The sequence below is a fragment of the Canis aureus genome, chromosome 36 (assembly GCF_053574225.1).
Source record: "Canis aureus isolate CA01 chromosome 36, VMU_Caureus_v.1.0, whole genome shotgun sequence".
NCBI classification, from domain to species: Eukaryota; Metazoa; Chordata; class Mammalia; order Carnivora; family Canidae; genus Canis; species Canis aureus.
The window spans coordinates 2535739-2556558 of NC_135646.1; the positions used below are offsets into that span (position 1 = coordinate 2535739).

Sequence of the window (20820 nt, forward strand, 5' to 3'; positions counted from 1 at the left end):
TAGCTTGTGACTATCCCAACAGATTTCAAGTTTTTTATTCCTGCACTTTTGTCCAAAAATAGTTTGAGGTTACTTTCCAGCACGTGAGATCCTTTCACTACCATGTTTTTAATAGCAAAAAAAAAAAAAAAAAAAAAAAAAAAGAAAAGGGAGAGAGAGAGAGAAGGATTTAGTAAAGATAGAAAATGAGTGATCAGTTCAACCACTTGTGATCAATAATATGTTCTAGATGGACCTGGGAATTGTAGGACCAGGAGTCGGTGGTGATTCTTAAAGGGGACTGCAGATGGTCAGACTGACTATTTTGTTTTCTTATTTTTTTTTTTTTTTTTTTTACTATTTTGTTTTCTGAATTAAGTTCATTATTTTGGCAAATTGATTCATTTCTTAGAGCTTTATCCTTATTTTAACAGTTACACTTAAATATGCAAAGAATGCAATAAATGTTCGTTGATTGAATTAAGTTCAATTAAAAAATTATTTGACTCGGTGTATAATATTTTTTTAAATTTTTATTTATTTATGATAGTCACACACACACACACAGAGAGGCAGAGACATAGGCAGAGGGAGAAGCAGGCTCCATGCACCAGGAGCCCAATGTGGGATTTGATCCCGGGTCTCCAGGACCGTGCCCTGGGCCAAAGGCAGGCGCTAAACCGCTGCGCCACCCAGGGATCCCCCTCGGTGTATAATATTAATCAAACTGTTGTGCTTTCATAAATTTCATTTGATTCTAGGATGTTTTTGAAAATCTGGGACAGAGGAGAGTAATAGGTAGCAAGCAGCTAAATAATTTGCATCGGAATTCCTGTTTGGATTTGTTTCTGGTACTCCTCTTTAAAAGGACTCTGTGTGTGTGTGTGTGTGTGTGTGTGTGTGTGTGTGTGAGAGAGAGAGAGAGAGAGAGAGGGAGAGGGAGAAAGAGAGAGAGGAACTTAGCACCTATTTAGAACATACCAGGCTAGAAGAGAGAAAGTATGTCCTCTGATGCCCCATAGACCTGGGTCAAATCCTAGCATCCCTGGTCATGTGATCTGAATAATGTCTTTGAGTCTCAGTTTCCTTTTTCTGTACAATGGTGTATTTATTTCACAGGGTCTTTGTGTAGTAACATTAGGAAGAGAGAGAAATCCTTGTCTTCTTGCTAAGGTTTGCTACAGGTTCATTAGAGTCATTGAATCACATGAATGGGTAAGTCAGAGAATGGGTGGTGAAGGAGTTTTGAAAATAGAGTTAAAAAATCTGACAAGAATATGGACTGGGATAAAATCTGAGAATTACACAATTTAAAGCAATTCAATCTCCACTTAAAAAGCCACGTATTATATGTTAACATGGATTTCTTTTTTAAAAAATGTTTTAAATTTAAATTCAGTTAATGAACACGTAGTGTATGTATGTTAACATGGATTTCCTAGGAGCACGACTCCGAATTTTCAAATTGGGGAACAATGTCTCTATTTAATGAATAATAGAGCAAACTTTGTGAAGGCATGTGTAGAATATGACTGAGCAACTTAAATGTAATTGAAAATGTCCCCTCAATATTAGGGTCAGGCAGCAGAAATAATCCAAAGAGATCATTTTACCGAAGAGAGTGTATTTAATCTCATTGCTGTATCCTTGCAATCTGTTACCTCATTTAGATAACTGCCTTGCAATCTTTCCGTGGGGCTGTCTGAAAAAAAAAAAAGCCTTTTTTTTTTCACTTTGGTGTAATATTTAGCCAGATTAGGTACTTTGTATCTAGTATCTAAAGTTGAATAAAGATATTTCAACAAAATGATTTCTTTTGTGCTATTAAAATGGGTTTTAAGGGATCCCTGGGTGGCGCAGCGGTTTGGCGCCTGCCTTTGGCCCAGGGCGCGATCCTGGAGGCCCGGGATCGAATCCCACATCGGGCTCCCGGTGCATGGAGCCTGCTTCTCCCTCTGCCTGTGTCTCTGCGCCTCTCTCTCTCTCTCTGTGACTATCATAAATAAATAAAAATTTAAAAAAAATAAATAAAATGGGTTTTAAGTATCAGATTTGTCTTTGATAAAAACTGAAGGTTCAAGTTCATGACATTATTGTCAGTCATGTTCAGTATACATTTTATATCTATTGAGTGATATAAGAAAAACCCAGTAGTATTTCCATCTTTAGAAATAGCTAGTATTTCATAGCTGGTAGATTAATCTTGGGTTGCTGACTTAACATATTTTAAAGCCCACATCCTTTTGGGGTGTACAGATGGAGGAAAGTTAGAATTAACTTGTACAACTGTGGCTTCATATTGCCAAAAAGGATTAGTTGGTTCAGATAGCATTCCAGCAGAAAAATCAGGCAAGTCATTGCCTCAGTGTCTTTTGAAATGATGTCTTGCAGAGGTTTTCCTAGTTAGATACGACCATTGGATTGCTTTTGAATAAACAGTCTAGAAATACAAGTAGTGACTTATTAGCCTGTTAAAGAAAATTTGATTTTTAGTGGTGAAGGCTGTCCTACGGAACTCCCAGATGTTCTAAGTCTTTTTAATCATTAGCTATTGGTGGTTCTTCTCCCTTTTTTAAACATCACAATCCTCAGAAAAAATGGACAGTTATTTCCCGGAAATATTCAGGTAGGCAAATACTTGCAAAATCTTCTAGATCATTTTTGAGGATCGAAACTCCCAGATTTCACTTCGAGTAGATGTTGGGAGACTCAGAAGAGCAGAATTCCCATTTAAAGGTGCAAAATAATGGCAGAGAAATCAGTGTTGGCTCAAAACTGCAATTTTACCACTAGTTTCCATTCTGTCAACGTGTGTTTATCGAACACCTACTATGTTCCAAGGCAACTAGCAGTGAACAAGGCAGAGAAAGGCCTTGAGCTCACAAAGCTTATATTCTGGGGGATGTTGATTGTTAGGGTGAAACATGGTGGTCTTGACCCTCGGAATTAACTCTCACTGGTATTTGTAAATTGAAGGAGCCCCTTTTTCTTCAGAAACTAGAGATGGTTTTGATTAATTGACCTGACAGTGCATGGCACATCATATTTACTTGGGAGGATTTAATAACCTTAGAGACTCCCAGAGGAAACATGAAAATTTCCACATACTATTATCCTAATGGGATCATAGTAAGAGAGAGTGGAAGCAAAGATTTAAGGTTTTCACAGGCAGGGGAATCTTTTGGTTAGTCTTTAAATGCTGTTGGGTTTTTCACTTGAATTCACAGAAGACGGAAAAGTCAGAGCAAGTGAAGAAAGGTAACCATTGCGTGGTGATTTATTGTCTTAGGGGAAAGAATAATCTGTTTCTTGGGAAATCTATATTATTTATAATTCAAAAATATGTATGTGGAAACACTGTTTGGATAAGTGGCAGCCGGAAGTATTTTATGTACTTGGGAATTTCAAGAGAGAAAATAATAATCTGAAATATTCTATTGAGGGAATTCTCAAAGGGTCACTTAGGACCCACAATGTTGGCATCCACCACCCGCACAAACAGAAACTGGAGGGGGTGGTCAGCAGTCTGGATTTTAATAAGCTTTTTGGGTGATTCCAATGCTCCAAAAGTTCAAGATCCATTGCTCGGCAATGATGCACCAATTATCGCTTTGTAAAGTTTGACTCACATTTAGCAAACATATACACATGTAAGTTGTATTGGGAGCTTTTGAATTTTATGGTACAATCAATGGCACATTTCTTAGCATGTTAGTTCTCCTTTAAACTATTCCCATACTTAAAGCAGGTCTATTTTATTTTTTTCAGAATCCTAAAATGAGATTTATATCAAATGAGACCATTTTATCTCAAATGACACAACATGATTGAATCAGTAAGCATAATGGCTAACAGAGAGTAGATGCACTATGTATTATAGTTCCCTTCTACTTTTATGTACAAGCACCTGCTTTTTTTTTCTTTTTAAAGATTTTATTTATTTACTCATGAGAGACACGCAGAGAGAGAGGCAGAGACACAGGCAGAGGAAGAGGCAGGGAGCCCGATACAGGACTCGATCCTGGGACCCTGGGGTCACTATCTGAGCTGAAGGCAGATGCTCAACCCCTGAGCCACCCAGGCGTCCCTACAAGCACCTGTTTTCCTCAGTCATATAGATTATGAATTCACTCTCTTAATTTTACGATTTGAATGTGAATAAATTATAAAAGTATTAGACATTTTTAAAAAATCCCTAAAATGATATGTCATTTTATTTGGTTATTTGGATGCACGCCACTTTGGGTAGCTTATATCCTGACGTAGAATGACATTTTGGATTTCTGTAGGGCAGAGTTGAGTTTGAGTTAAGGTAAAAGAGAATGAGTGGTGTAGGAAGTACTGCATGTTGACCTTGCTCCTGGCACCACCTGGATGGATCTCCCCAGGTCCAATACGGCCTGAGCGTGCAAAGGAGTTACCTTGACAGTGACACTACCAATCTACAAGTTTCTGGATTTCCTTCCTTGTTTGCTAACAGCAATCTCAGCCCCTTTCCCAGAGGATCCCCCAGTTATTTGGGGGGAGTTTTCAGAGCGTGTTTGGATGTGTTCAGGAGCAAGGCCTCTCGGGCTGCTGAGTTCTGCTGAGTAGATGGCCTGGGAGCCCCATGATGGCCATCTGTGAGCGCCTGGATGTCCAAGGCCTCGGGGAGAGGGCTGCTATCTTCCCAGAGCCCTGTGTCCGCTGGACTCCAACCTCAGACCCCTGCAGAGGCTGACAGGTGCTCTGTTACAGCCAGAACGCACCAACGTCAAACCATATCATCGGGGCAAATTCCTAATTTCCCAGTTCTCCTTCCCTTTCGTAGAGATACCTGCATGCTCAGTGTGGAAGATCTCCTCCCCTGATGCCTGCGAACACAGGCAACTTCAAACTTTGCTTCAAACTTTGCGGGAAGGGCCCGCCGCAGGGCTGGTTGCAGGGACGTGTGACCTATGCAGTCACCCACCCGTGGCCCCACGCCCAGAGGGCCCTCTGGTTTTTATGCTCTGTTGCGGCCATCCCAAAATTTGTAATAATTTTTAAACACAGGGACGAACATTTTTATTTTGCACTGTGTTCCTCAAGTTGGGCAGAGTCCTGGGCAGCTGCTCACCATTCAGCAGAGAGACCCAGGGCCTCTGAACTTCGGCATAGGGACAGTTTGCTAGATGATGCCTGCTTTTCCTTGAGCCTATTCTTGAGGTTTTCATTACTAATATCTAAACTCTCCTTAAATATTTCTCAGTATCTAGTGATAAGAGACTAAATTTAAATATGATTTCTTTCATGGGAGTAGAGTCTATAAATTTGTAGGAATCCTGTAACCATTTGCTATTATTGACTTTTTGAAAAAAAAGATTTTGTTTATTTATTTGACAGAGAGAGAGAGAGACAGAGAGAGCGCACAGGTAGGCAGAGCGGCAGGCAGAGGGCCAGGGAGAAGCAGGCTCCCCGCTGAGCAGGGAGCTCACCTTGGGGCTTGAATCCAGGACCTGAGATCATGACCTGAGCCGAAGGCAGGTGCTTAACCGACTGAGTACCCTCCCCAGGGGCCCCCCCATTATGGACTTTTTAGATTCTAAGTCAGTTTTGGAATTTTTTTTAGATTACTTTTGTTAACAGCTTTCGTCATGTAAAAGGTAGTGAAGGTTTATTTGGAACCTCATTAATTTGATTCCTTCATCAAACACAAATGGAGCACCGTTCAGGGCGAAGCTCCGGGACCATAGGCTGGAATAATGCCCGTCCCTGTTTTCGGAGATTCAGAGTGGGCCCGGAGTGACAGGTGCCGAGGACAGTGGTATCTGCCTGGGGGGCTCGGAGACAAAGTAGGGCAAGAGATTGCTTATCATTTGATAAGTAACCCTGCAGGAGGGGCTGGGCGTCCGCGGGAGGCCCCTGGGGACGCTCCAGGACGAGGGGTTCAGCGCGGCCAGACTGTGTCGACGCCCGGCTTACCGCTTTCCCTCCTGTGCATTTAGCCTCCGCGCCCCAATCGGACGAAGGCTCGGACATCGACTCGGAACCAGACTTGCCCCTCAAGAGAAAGCAGCGCCGGAGCCGAACCACCTTCACCGCGGAGCAGCTTGAAGAGCTGGAGCGAGCTTTCGAGAGAACCCACTACCCCGACATCTACACGAGGGAGGAGCTGGCGCAGAGGGCCAAGCTCACCGAGGCCCGAGTCCAGGTACCGACCCCAGGCACCGGCCCCGCCCGGCCCGCAGAGCTCCGGGGGCCACGTTAGGGACGGCTCCAAGGGTCACCTTAGGGATGGCTCCGGGGGCCACGTTAGGGACGGCTCCGGGGGCCACGTTAGGGACGGCTCCAAGGGTCACCTTAGGGATGGCTCCGGGGACCACGTTAGGGACGGCTCCGGGGGCCACGTTAGGGACGGCTCCAAGGGTCACCTTAGGGATGGCTCCGGGGACCACGTTAGGGACGGCTCCGGGGGCCACGTTAGGGACGGCTCCAAGGGTCACCTTAGGGATGGCTCCGGGGACCATGTTAGGGACGGCTCCGGGGGCCACGTTAGGGACGGCTCCGGGACCACGTTAGGGACGGCTCCGGGACCACGTTAGGGACAGCTCCGGGGGCCACGTTAGGGACGGCTCCGGGGGCCACGTTAGGGACGGCTCCGGGACCACGTTAGGGACGGCTCCGGGGGCCACATTAGAGACGGCTCCGGGGACCACGTTAGGGACGGCTCCGGGGGCCACGTTAGGGACGGCTCCGGGGGCCACGTTAGGGACGGCTCCAGGACCACGTTAGGGATGGCTCCAGGACCACGTTAGGGATGGCTCTGGGACCACATTAGGGACAGCTCCAAGGGTCACCTTCGGGACGGCTCCAGGACCACGTTAGGGACGGCTCCTGGGGCCACGTTAGGGACAGCTCCGGGGCCCACGTTAGGGACGGCTCCAGGGGCCACGTTAGGGATGGCTCCGGGGGCCACATTAGGGACGGCTCCAGGACCACGTTAGGGACGGCTCCGGGGGCCACATTAGAGACGGCTCCGGGGACCACGTTAGGGACGGCTCCGGGGGCCACATTAGAGACGGCTCCGGGGACCACGTTAGGGACGGCTCCGGGGGCCACGTTAGGGACGGCTCCGGGGGCCACGTTAGGGACGGCTCCTGGGGCCACGTTAGGGACGGCTCCAAGGGTCACCTTAGGGATGGCTCCGGGACCACGTTAGGGACGGCTCCTGGGGCCATGTTAGGGAAGGCTCCTCAGGGGCAGCTGCAGCCCGGCCGCGAAGCTCCCCCTCCCCTCTCCTGTGCCTTCTCTTTGCCTTGCCTCGCTGGCAGGACCGTGACCTCTTTGTAATTTTTATTTGTACTTACCTCATCCCCCTGCACTGAATCCCTTTTGTGTTAGGTGTGTCGAGTGTAAACAGCGGGGTTTTTACTCGGCTAACTGGTCACAGCTTTATTTTACTTTTTTCTCACTTAATAGGCTGGTAAGTCCGCTTAAATTTATCCATGTGATAAATGGGGTTGACTCCTTTTCTGTCATGTTGCTTGATACAAGTGTTTTATATGGAGAGATTTCAAAGTGACCTTTTTGTTTTCTTTGCATTCTGAGCAGTTTTTTTTTTTTTTGGTTATTTATGAAAATGTGCATTCTTATGTTGGCCTTTGGTTATCATTATTAGGAGGATATGGTTATATCAGATATATCACCCAGAAGTGTGCCAGGTGTACACCCAGAAGTAATTTTAAAAAAAGGATTTCAGGAATCCTTATTATATACCGGGTACTATCTGGACGTTAGGGGCAGTATATAGACAAGAGCAAACAAATTTTGAGTGATCCCTTTGTGCCAGGCACTTTTCTAAGTGTTTCCATGAATTAACCCATTTCTTCATCATTAAAACTGTATGTTTGTATTATTATTATTATTATTATCACCAGTTTGTCAGACTATTGAAGTAACTACCCAAAGTCATGAAGCTAGTCAATGCTGGATTCCATATAATAATTGGATTCCATATACTTCCTCTTAATGGTCTTTCAAATTATGAAGATGGGCAAAGGTGTATCAAGTACAATTCCTCCTATGGGTGCCACAGTCTAGAAGCATTTCAAAAGGCTATATTATTTTAAGAATTGTTCGCATTATCTTTTGAACTTTCAGAATTACTCTGAACTCTCTGGAAAGGCTACTTTGGTATGTTTCTATTGATTGGTAGAATAACATTTTCATCACTAATAGAGATAATAAAACACTGTCTTTGAAGGATTAAAAATATCTTAGGGTGTCCTAAAACTTGTTAAGCAAAGTTACCTTATCTGCAAATGTGTTCTTCCCAACTACTTGACTTTCAAAGTCAAACTGAGGCTGGAGACTCAGCAATAACTAGTCAGTTGATATGGTCCCTAGATTGACCAGCACTTTCTCCTATGCAGCTGATTACCTCTCCTATTCTAGGCTTCTACAGAAATGGCCTCTTTCAGGCTACAGAGCCCAGTGAGAGCCATTGTCTTATTGACCTTGACTTGCCATGTATAATCGTCCTGCTAAGATAGTGAAGGAATGCTAAGATGGAGTAGGACAAGTCTCCCAAGGAGCTTCAGTCTAATATGGTTAATAAAGTAAATACAAATAATAATAATAATAATAATCAGATATGATAAGTACTGTAAGAGAAACAATGCAGTGGGAGTTGAGAAGGGGAAAGAATGAGATCTTGGCTGGATAAGGAGAGGCTCACAAATAAGGCAGATTTAAGATGAATACTGGAAGCTAAATAGAAGCTCTCCAGACAGCGAGGGTGGGAGGAGTACGTTAGCAAGAGGAAATGATGTGAGCGAAAGCGTGGACGGTTGGACACACATGAGTTACATACCTGATGATCTTTCATTTTTGCTCATGTCAGAGGAACAGTGAATCATTGGATTTGGGTGGAGGGTAGGAAGAGGTAGGGTGGTGGGAGGAATATGGTTGGATCTCTAGGCTGAGGACATCCTGTGGAGGGCTTGGGTTTCAGGTGAGGTCTCTCAGAGTCAACGGGATGGGCAGTGGAGGCTGTGGGCATGAATGGGCTGGTGGACACGGGAATGGAAAGGACAGGACAGTGGCAGAAGGTATTCAGAAGGTGGAGTGTAGGTAATGGATTACGTAAGCAAGAGATGGGTGGAAGGGTGAATGAAGAGAAGAGTCGCAGATACGGGGAGGCCTATAGTGCAGATGTTTTACAGCTGGAGCTATTGACTCTGTTTACCTGTTACATCGGGATATGGCGCTCCTCTCCAGAAATGACCACCGCTAACCACAGATTCTCATAATATGTAAATATTATATATAGAAAATATGTCATGTATGTATTGTGATTTATATACAGCAGGGTTACAGACATTGCATTTATCAAATCTAATAGCTTTTATTACAGTTCTGTGTTTACCTAGTTTAAATCTGAAGTCAGATCCACTCTTCCAGCAAACCGGTATAGACTGCCCGCTGCATCCCGGGATTTGGTCCCTCTATTCCCTGGCTGGCCAAGCCTGCATCCCGAGTCTGTCCTTTAGACAGAGAGAAGATCAGCTCTGCACCCAGGGTCAAAAAATAAACACCAACTTTTAAAGAAATCAAACAAAGAGAGTGATGGAAAACTGAAAGTGTTTGGGTTGTCGTAGGTCATTGCTGCCTTTGACAAAAACAAGGACGGGGACAGAATAAATCTCAGACCCGTGCAGCTTGTGTGGTGCCCAGCGTTCACATCTGGCCCAATGAATGTCAAAGGAGAATAAGAAAGGCCCATTAACTCGCAGAGGACATGGGATCAAACCAATAAAGAGTGGTTCATATTTTTCTATACAGTGACCTCCTCTCCAAAGCAGGGCCCTCATTAACCTAACAGCTGTCCTAATGTGGCTTTAACCCGGTGACTCTTTACATTCCTTATGGCTTCATTAGTTCCCTTGAGACACATCATGTCTTGCACCACAGCTATGATCTACGGCCTAACAAATTCCCTACAACACCCGGCATATGGATCTTTTACTTAACACAGCAGGAAAAAGAAGGGAGTAGTTAATCACTGATTAAAATGCCAGAACAAAATCCTTTAGTTTTTAGAAGGATCTGGGAAAGCAGTAGCAAAGTCAACTCAGTTTGAGTGATAGCCAGAAAGTGTGAGTTAGTTTAATTTGGGGCACCTGGGAAAACCAAACACCAAATGAAAAAAACCCCTCAAGCAAGTCTATATTCTATTTTCTTTTTTTCCTGAGTAAAATATCTCTAAAGTCTTCTGGATCGAGATGACACTAAAGCTATAATAACTTAGGCCTTTGTCAGTATTTCATAAAAATCTGTTTAGACAGTAGCTCCGTTGTGTTTATCACAGCCAAACCTGAGTACACAACCTAAGAATTATTGTACACCAAAGCCGAATTTGCCTAGTTCACCTCCTGTGTATTATCATGCAAATAATGGCAAGCATTAAAGTTTTGTGGGAAAGAATGCAAATATTTATGATGTGCAAAAGTTTTAGTAAATATTCCATCTAAGAACTCCACAAAGCAGGGAAGCATCACTCTTTTACCACCAAGATAATGGAAGACAGCAAAGAAAGCTGTTTGAGGAAACAGCGTATACGGAGGAATCAGAAAATGTGGGTTTTCTGATTCCAAGTCTCATCTTGCCAAGTGTGTTTTGCTAAGGAAGTCACTTAATTCTGCAGTAATCCTGCTGGCTTCAGATTTATTTTTTTTCTCTTTTAAATTTTAAAATATGGGATAGGTTAGATCAGATGATCTCAGTCTGGGTCCACAGATGACAAGGATAATCATGGATGGACTTCTGGAAGTCTAGGAGACTTGAGATCTGTTCACACAATGTTGTGCCTCTGCCTGTGTGTGTGTGTGTGTGTGTGTGTGTGTACACGAGCATTAACTGGGCAGTGGCGGGGAGGGGGCTGGCTTTGTCATATTCTCAAATGCCACTGCCGCCTCTCTTATACCCCAACTAAAAATAACTAGCTCCACGATTTTTCATCAGTAATTGGAGATTCTCACCAAAGCCCAATAGGGATTGATTGATTGGTTGATTGATTGTAATTCCAGTACAGTTAACATGCAATGATATCTTAGTTCTAGGTGTACAATAGAGTGATTCAAAAATTCTATATATTAGTCAGTGCTCATCACACTAAGTGTACTCTTAATCTCCATCACCTATTTCACCCATCCCTGCACCCACTTCCCCTCTGGTAACTATCAGTTCTCTATAGTTAAGAGTCTGGTTTTTGGTTTGTCTCTTTTTTCCCCTTGTTTTATTTCTCAAATTCCACCAATGAGTGAAATCATACGGCATTTGTCTTTCTCTGGCTGACTTATTTCACTTAGCATTACATTCTCTAGATCTCTGCATGTTCTTGCAAATGGCAAGATTTCATTTTCCTTTTATGGCTCAGTAATATTCCATTGTGTATATATTTCACATCTCTATCCATCTATGGATGGACACTTGGGCTGCTTCTATAATTTTGCTGTGGTAAATAATGCTGCAATAAACATGAGGGTGCATATACCTTTTGGAATTCGTGTTTTCATACTCTTTGGATAAATATCCAGTAGTGGAATCATTGGATCATAATGTAGCTCTATTTTTAATTTTTTGAGGAATCTCTGTGCTGTTTTCCACAGTGGCTGCCCCAGTTTGCATTCCCACAAACAGTGCATGAGGGTTCCTTTTTCTCTACATCCTCACCAACACTTGTTTCTTGTGTTTTTGATCCAGTGGGGATTTAACACTATCCAACAGATCTATATGGTTCAGAAGTTAAGATAGGCATGGAATATTTGGCCTGAATTCCAAAATAATATGGAAATATTATTTCATAAATATGATCATCCTGAAATTCTCTGTGAGAGTTTGCTCTTGGGATGAACGAAGATGCAGCTGAGTATGCTTTTCTGTGGGACCATGATCCTCTGACATTCTTGGGAGCAGGGCACTTCTCCTCATCACCCTTACCCATTCTCTCCCCAATCTGCTCTTCATACAGTGGTCAGAGCTGGAGAACAGCAATGATGGGAGGGCTGGGAGAGTGTGATGTGGCAAGAGAAGAGGAAGAGAGTGAATGAGAAGGACCAGGGATGAGCAGTTGGTCCTCAATTTACCTACTTGGGAAGCACTGTATTTGGCATTTTCACATTAGACACCACTGAATCTAGTGCTAATGCTTTAATCCAATGCTTTAATCAAGCATTTTATTTTTTAAAAGATTTATTTAGTTATTTGAGAGAGAGAGAAAGAGTGAGAGAGAGCAAGAGAGCATGAGCAGGAGGAGGGGCAGAGGGAGAAAGGAGCAGACTCCTTGGTGAGCAGGGAGCCCAACATGGGGCTCAATCCCATGACCCTGAGATCATGACTGGAATCGAAATCAAGAGCCGGATGCTCAATGGACTGAGCCACTCAGGGCATTTTAAATCTTGCTGTGAATTCTCTTTCTGAGCATTAAGTATTATGTTCTCTCCCCATTTTCAAATTGCATTTGAAACAACCCATCTGGAATAATGTAGGTTAGATTGCCTTTGGGGACCACACCAAAAATGTGAACTAGTAATTTCTTGATGGGCAAAATTAGGCTTACACCATGGGACAATTAGCACTAATCCATGAAACTTGGAAGCAAATTTGACCTAAGTCTCCATTCAAGCCAAACTGGCTTTCAATTATTTGAGGTGTTATTTGGGCATTCTCCTGTCTGCTCATGGGCACAAAGGCTTTGGCTGTAGACCACAGGCTAGGAAAACAAAACAAGGCTTTAATTCTTGGGTGTCTAAGACAGAGATGGCAACATTCATACTTAATACCTACCATTTATTGAACACTTAATACCAATTAGGTACTCTTCCAAGGGCTTTGATTGTATTGTCTCATTTAATTGTCACAACAATCTTGTGAAGTAGTTTTCCCCCTCCCATTTAGTAGATGAGAAAGCAGAGGCCCACAGACAATACATAAACGGTTCAAGGTCCCAGAGTTAGCAAGGTGGGGGTCCTGGGAGTCAACTTTTGCTTAGTCTGCATTTCATCTGTGTGAATAAAAAGTATTAGTATATCATTTAAACCATGAAGTTTTTGGGGCACCAGGGTGACTTGGTCAGTTAAGGGTCCAACTCCTGGTTTTGGCTCAGGTCATGATCTCAGGATCGTGAGATCGAGCCCCATGTTGGGCTCTGTGCTCAGCGCGGAGCCTACCTGAGATTCTCTCTCCCTCTGCCCCTTCCCTGCATTCATGCGCATGTATCCTCTCTCACTCTCTCAAATAAATAAATAAATAAATAAATATTTAAGAAAAAATAAAGTACAAAGTTTTCCCCAACTAACACTGTTGAGAGTCTGAACAAATTGGTTACTTGTTTGACCCACGAAGAGAAAATTTTATGAAAATCCTCTTTTTTTTTTTGGTGGTTATCTTTTCTCCCTGGTTATTATGATGGGATGAGGATCTTTCAATTTAAATTTTGCTTAGAACACTCACTGGATATTATATTACTTCAGAAATGAGTGTGAAGATCGTTTGCAAAAAGCATGACTATGGCTTTCTGGAAGGGCTCTGTAGAGAGACAGGTAGGGGAAGATCCAGGGGCCAATGAAGATAAACCAGGTTGCAGTTCATCAAATGAAGTAGAAACTTGCCTTGTGGGAGTGTTTTGATGTTGTGGGATGTTATGCAGGCAATTATTAGCATTTAACTGTAGCTAATAGTAGTAATGGGCCGGCGTAGGCCTCCTGCCCCACTTCCGTACCAGGTAGGTGTGACGCCGAAGGCCGGGTAATGTGTGGGGAGAGTGAGATTATGTCGAATTATAGGTCATAGGGTTACATTTAAGAGGTGATAGCCAACTTTGTGAGATGTGTCCTTTCTGCCCTTCTGGCTAAGAAATGGGCAGAACACGCCTGATCGGCTCTAGAACGCCAAAAATCAGTTTGTTTCTGTTGCCATTGTTACGCTTTGCAAAACAAAGAGGGGTTTCTGGTGATTGTAACTGAATCACAAATGCCTTCCACCCATTTTAGATGAACTAATTCGGTGTTAGACAGTCACGCAGCCCACTTAGCAGATTATTCATTGGCGTTGGAATTAGTGAGACAATATTGAAAGAGTCCTCTGAGACCTCTGAGCACTAAAGGGAATGCCTTTCGGTAGAGGATGGGGCCATAGAGGATCCCAGGATCACTGTGCTTGGTCAGTGTTGGGTATTTAAAATGAAAGCTATTTCAAGGGCAACTTCTTCCTATTAAAAAATAGTAGAGATGTCTTCTATGAGTTTCAAAGTACAAAGGAGGCAAGGACCACTTTCCCATTTACAACCTTAGTATATGTATGTATGTGTGTATCCATCTATCTTTTTTTTTCAAGATTTTTTTTTTTATTTATTCATGAGAGACACAGAGAGAGAGGCAGAGACACAGACAGAGGGAGAAGCAGGCTCCCTGTGGGGAGCCCGATGAGGGACTTGATCCAGGAACCCCAGGATCACACCCTGAGCCGAAGACGCTCAACCGCTGAGCCCCCCAGCCCTATCTATCTGTATTTAATGCTTCTTTTGGAAGACACAGCTGGTCTGAGGAGATGCAGAAGGCTGACAATGGCAAGATGATAAAACAAAGTCTGGTTAAATGTCCAGAGATGGGAAGGATAGTCCTCAGTCCTCAGTAATCTCTGGTTCTCTCAGGAATAAATAGCCTTCTGGATTTATTCAGCCTAAATTTAAACATCATTTAAATTCCTCCCCTTGGGAAACTTCTGAACCTCCCGTAGAAGATTTTTTAGTACAGATTTGCTTCTTTACTACTTTTATAGTAGGCATAATAGAGATTGTATTGTAAATGTAAGATCTTTTAAATATAACTCCTGGTGGGTTTACTCAGTGTCTTCTGTATTTGTATCATTTTGGAAAAATGAAAAGAAAACCTCTAAACCTTACATCCTGGGTCTTTTGAATAATCTGAAGATATCTTTAGAAAGTTGTGTTGTTTCTTGGTATTTGTTGTCTGAGCAGAGACATTTTTGAGGTAAAAAAAATTGGGTGATGGAGGAGTTAGACTGATCTTGGATCAAAAGTAGGTTGAGATCGACAGAGCCATCAGGCTTGGCCACCCACTGGGTAAATCAAACTCGGTTTACTTATCTAAAGGTTACAGAAGGAAGTTGGCACAGAGAGATTGGCAGCGTGTCCTTTCACCGACAGAAGTGGGAGCTCTGAGATCTTCCTAAAGGATCTCACCAGTGGAATGGAGGGACCGTAAGTCTGAATGAGTGAAATCGCATCGAAACTTTGGAAATTCAGTGCTCTTCCCAGCCTAGAGCTGGTGGTGCACCGCACATACGTTGGTTGAGATAGGTGTCCGAGGCCGTTTCCCCTGAGCCAGGTGTGACTTATTAATCTCAAGGTTTTAATTTTTTTAGTTTTTATTTTTAAAAAGTTTTATTCATTTATTAGAGAGAGAGAGAGAGAGAGAACACAAACAGGGGAAGTAGCAGAGGGAGAGGGAGAAGCAAACTCCCCCCTGAGTAGAGAGCCCGATGCAGGGCTCAATCCCAGGACCCCAGGATCATGACCTGAGCCAGGTCATGGTTGAGCAGATGCTCAACCACTGGGCCATGCAGGCGCCCCTTTCTCAAATTTCTTTTCTTTTCTTTTCTTTTCTTTTCTTTTCTTTTTTCTTTTCTTTCTTTTCCTTTTCTTTCCTTTCTTTTCTTTTCTTTTCTTTTCCTTTTTTTAAAAAGATTTTATTTATTCATTTATGAGAGATGCACAGAGGGAGAGGCAGAGACACAGGCAGAGGGAGAAGCAGGCTCCATGCAGGGAGCCCAACGTGGGGCTCGATCCCAGGTCTCCAGGATCACGCCCTGGGCTGAAGGCGGTGCTAAACCGCTGAGCCACGCGGGCTGCCCTCTCAAGGTTTTCAATATACAATACGGCCACGGTGTGTGGTATGTAGTACAGCACACTCAGGCATGGAAACGGCCCAGATTTCTTACCCTCAGCCTAAACAGCTTGTCCCAAGGCCTTCTGCGAATCATGGTGACAGACGCTCAGATGTGCAGTGAGCCAACACACTGATGCAGACCCGAAGCGGAGTGCTGGCTAGTTCATGGCTCTATTATCCCAGGTGGCAATTTATTAAGTTAAGTAAAACTCTAATTCAATTATGTATCAACATGGGAAAATATTGACTTACCTTCGCTTCCTGTTGGATACTTAAGGAGTATTAACTGTGAGTACTTTGAGGAAGTTCAAGCAGCTTTCCTGACCAGTGTCTTACCACAAGCCTGGAGAAGAGCAGATTCCTTTCCAGACAGATGCTTGGGCAACAGCAAGAGTTTAAGAAGATGCCTTGGTGATGTCTTTGTTACACTGGGCTTTCTTGCTCCAAAAGGGAGGAATTCCTGCCTCCTCACTTTTCTTTTCTTTCTTTTTTTGCCTCCTCACTTTTCTAAGTGTCCACAACGTAAGAAAAATCACAGTTAAGTTGTGTAATTGTTAGTCTATCCTGTGAGGAAACGCAGTCCTACCTTTCCTAAGACACGCTGGTCTCCTGCATTATCACCTCCATCTAGAGTGACCTTTTGTTGAAATCGTATCCGTACTCCAAAATGAGTTCAAACTCTGCCTCCACTCCAAACTTTCCCTGCTTCTCTGCATTTCCAAATATGGAGCCTCTACGTCTTGTGAGCAGTGATTTGGGTTTCCGTGAGGGCTCTGTGGATTCCCAAGGGAGGGTAGGTCTGAAAGCTGCTGGAGCGGAGGATTCCCGTCTTCTCCCACCGTTTCATTCATCCCTTTCTCCCTCTGACTGCAGGCACAGTGCTTTATCCAAATGAAGTTTTCGATAAACTTTCAGTATAGAAATTAGAATATTCTTTAATTGGTAGAGATGCTCTGTGGTTTTGGGAGAAACCTCATAAATGCACTCTGTCAAATGATTCAAAGTTCCACATTTAAGCTGCAGATGCAAAAGCTGGGCAAGATGATGGGACCCATTAAAAACCTCATATCGCTGTTCCTTAAAGTTTCAGACGCCCAGTTATGGGTCTTACTCCTATTATCACCATTTCTCCCCAGCTACTTGCCAAAATATATGGGTTTTGAACTCTTTGAAAGATTTTCATTACATTATACCAATTTTTTCCCCCAAATTGTATCTAGTTATCATAGCGCTTGGCACAGAGTATTAGAGGTGCTTAAAGCTGTTGTTGAAAGAAATCATAAACTGATTATTTAAGGGATCTTCTTAGATAAAATGCTTTCATTTCTCAAAACACTTACCTTATGCCAAAGAGGTCTGATCTTATTTCCATTAAGATTAGAACCATGTCTCAACTTGGAAAGGGATGCTAAAATGGTTCCACTTAGCCTCTTGCTCAATTTATATGATGATACAGAAGCTCTACCTGTAGTGATCATAGCAATGCAAAGACAGCCTGATAAAAATAACAAATGCAAATTTAGTGTGATAGGCAAGACCAAATTTGGACATAGGTCATGTACAGGTCAGAGAGGCTCGTACCCCCTCCCTACAGTGGTGTTAGAGATGGAGGTGGGCAGGTGTTGGTGACGGTGACAGTGGGGCGTTCCTGTGGTCTCCAGCCCTGCTCAGCCATCCCTGCCCATGGCCATTGCGGCGTTTGTGGGAGCTCTGCAGGGCCCTGGAAGGTCCAGGAAGCCCCTTTCCTGACCCCTGACATTTAACTCTCCTTTCTCCCCTGACAATACAACACAGGAGGGGAGGGCTCTTGCATCCATTTGCCCTGTCAGTAAGGGGCCTTTAATCTGTTTTAGCATGAAAAATTCATTAAGAATGTACTATTATTTCATCAGTGAAATCCTCAAATTTTAAATTAAATCCATAGGTTTGGTTTAGCAACCGCCGTGCGAGATGGAGGAAGCAAGCTGGCGCCAATCAACTGATGGCTTTCAACCATCTCATTCCGGGGGGATTCCCTCCCACAGCCATGCCGACCCTGCCAACATACCAGCTGTCGGAGACATCTTACCAGCCCACAGCTATTCCGCAAGGTACGGAGGGAGTCGAGGGGTCCGCATATAACTCCCATTGCCTTCTCTGCTGCTTATTTTACAGGGGCAGGGAAATCATCCTCCATGCCGACCTTGCAGCTGCTTGGGTGTTAATGACATGACATCAGGGTATCCTGAATGTACCTGTCACATCTCGGAAGCATGCTTGGTTCTACGACGTATTTGGATCTCTCTGATCCAAGTGTTCTCATGTCGTAGTATTTCGGTATTCTGACGCAAAACAACTTTCCTCCATCAGTGTGCCACTTGCTTTTCCTTTGTTAAAATTTCTCCTTCTGTATTTGTGCTCTGGTCCGCAGTGGAGTGCAGCTCCACGATGGTCACTAACTGCGGTAGTAATAGAGCCGAGGTAAGCTTTGATAGGGTCACTATTTGGTGGCACACAGAGGCGGATGGATGGGATCAGTGATAAGGCCGAGTTATTTTGATTAGGAAAGATAGCACTGCGGGCATCCCACACTAACACGTAGGTGCTTTGAGAGCATATTTGATATGAATTGCGAGACTTGCCATTCCGACACTGGTTAATCCTTACGCTCGTTACTAATAACCTGCGCTGCCCACAGAGGTTCGTCATCACTGGTACTGTGACTTCTGCATTCGTCGGCGGGGGGGGGGGCATGCCACGGAGGTGTGTAGGTGAGTCACGTACTTGTGCTCGTGTGCGGACACGTGGCTGCGTGCGTGCGTGTTAAGGAGTGCAGTTGGAAACGAGGGCTTGGTCTGAGCGACGGGGCTGCCGGTGGCGGTGGCGCGGGGAGGTGCGCTCCTCCTGCTGGCCTGCCCGGGCCGCAGAGCTGACCGTCTTCTTCATTGCAGCCGTGTCGGATCCCAGCAGCACTGTTCACAGACCTCAGCCGCTTCCTCCGAGCACCGTCCACCAAAGCACCATTCCTTCCAACCCAGACAGCAGCTCTGCCTACTGCCTCCCCAGCACCAGGCATGGATTTTCCAGCTATACAGACAGCTTTGTGCCTCCATCTGGGCCCTCCAACCCCATGAACCCCGCCATTGGCAATGGCCTTTCACCTCAGGTCAGTCCCGTGTTTCCAGACAGACGATTTGCTGTATACCAGAACCAAACAGTCAATTCCCCGAGGCGGTCATATAATGAATTGCCAAATTTAAACCATAATGTATTCTTTATACAAGCCACATGATTTCAGTTTTCTGGTTTCCTTTCTCTCCACCCTTCCTACAGGCTGTATCAAAAGTTGTAGCTTGGACTTAAAATCCAAGTGATTTTTAATGTAATCAGGGAGGCTCTGTGTTTATCTGTAGTTGTCAAGGCATTAGTCAGCTCCACCCCTCGTTCTGGGCTTTGGGTCAGCAGCTCACACGCATTGTGTTGTTGTCGTTGTTGTCGTTTGTTTGTTTTCTCTTTAAAAAAAAAAAAGGTACTTGATCGGCTGATAGGGTTGTGAACAAAAGCACCTAGTCCGAAAACACTAAAGCTTTTATAACACGATTGGAGAGGAAGCAAGCAAGTTGGGTGGAGAGAGACCAGCTGATGACTCCAGAACTCTGGGATAAATGAGCTATAAATGCGCAAATTAGGAGAATTACTGCTACTTTGGGAATATATAGATATTTGAATGTTGTAATTGTTTTTCTAATTTGCATTGGACTATGAGCCTTTCTTGAGAGATCGTATTAATAAATTGCCTTGATAATTGCGTGTCAGAGGGTTGGATAAATTTCCTCCATGTGGCATCTGTCTGAGGTTGACATTATTAGCGGTTGTTTAAATACAGATCGCTTGATTTTATTAGAGAGCTCTTGGCCCAGGTGGCGAGGAGAGTTGCCCACTAAATTTGGAGAAGTGTCACAAAGGGGTTGCAATCTATAATTGCGATCGAGAATCTCTTCGGGGCCGAGAGTGAGAGTTTTAACAGCTTTATCTTTTCTTAACCCCCTTTTTCCTCTTGGTGGTTAGAAAAACAGAGAGAAGCTCAGAATGACAGAAATGAAAAGTGAAAAGACAATTATACTCAATTACACACTAATCACCGACTATCACCGCCGCCTAAGCACCAAGAGGGCATTCTAATAGGCAGAAAATGAGATTTTAATGGCACAAAGGGTGGCCAAAATAACGACTCCTATATCTTTGCCTTCTTCGTTTTCTTCAACTTGTGGTTTGCGTCTTGGGAGTGCAGTTCCCGGGCTCTGCACAACGGTGATAACTCTGAGCAGCTGAAAAGTTCAAAGCCGTCGGAGTTGAAAAGAATGAATAGCAAAAGCAATGAAATAAACATTTCTGCCTAAAGGCAAAAGTTCATAAATCCTTTTTTGTAACAGTCAATGTAATTAAGTTTCATAGATTCCTATAGCACATCCTGGGATAAGAAATAAGAGGTGGCTTTAAACCTCGGCCGAAAAATAACAACATGAAAACAATGAATGTGCCTTCCTACAGGACTTTAATAAATGTAATTTCCAAGTGCTGGCATTTGTGAGTGTGATTTTGCATGAAAATCATGGACTTTTATTAGTAGACTCCTCTTTAAAATGCCCAGATTTATAGCACATCGGCTTCTTCCACAGTTTAGAAGGAACATCAGAAGTGGTTATCTCTGCGGTTTTTAACATCAGTAGTTTGGGGGCTGTAGCAGAGCTTTTTTGAACACGATTTGGTTGAAAGTTTTCATAAAAAGTCAACTAACCCTGTCTGCTTCTGCAAGGTGGACCCAGGACTCCCTTGGCATTTCTTTCGTGTTCAATCAGAACAGAAATAATGACACGGATCTGTTTTCCAGAAGTGGGTCTCCTAGTTTCTTGGAAGTGTATGAGCTTGTGTG

General features: G+C 43.7%; 1 protein-coding gene across 3 annotated transcripts in view; it reads left to right on the plus strand.

The window, feature by feature from the left end:
• Positions 1 to 20820, plus strand: part of PAX3 (paired box 3) — a 99401-nt gene that overhangs the window by 60292 nt on the left and 18289 nt on the right. For all 3 annotated transcript variants that reach the window (XM_077885682.1, XM_077885683.1, XM_077885684.1), the window contains exons 5-7: positions 5946 to 6151; positions 17833 to 17998; positions 18839 to 19053. In XM_077885682.1, coding sequence (XP_077741808.1) covers positions 5946 to 6151; positions 17833 to 17998; positions 18839 to 19053 — 587 coding nt within the window. The remainder of the gene's footprint in view (positions 1 to 5945; positions 6152 to 17832; positions 17999 to 18838; positions 19054 to 20820) is intronic.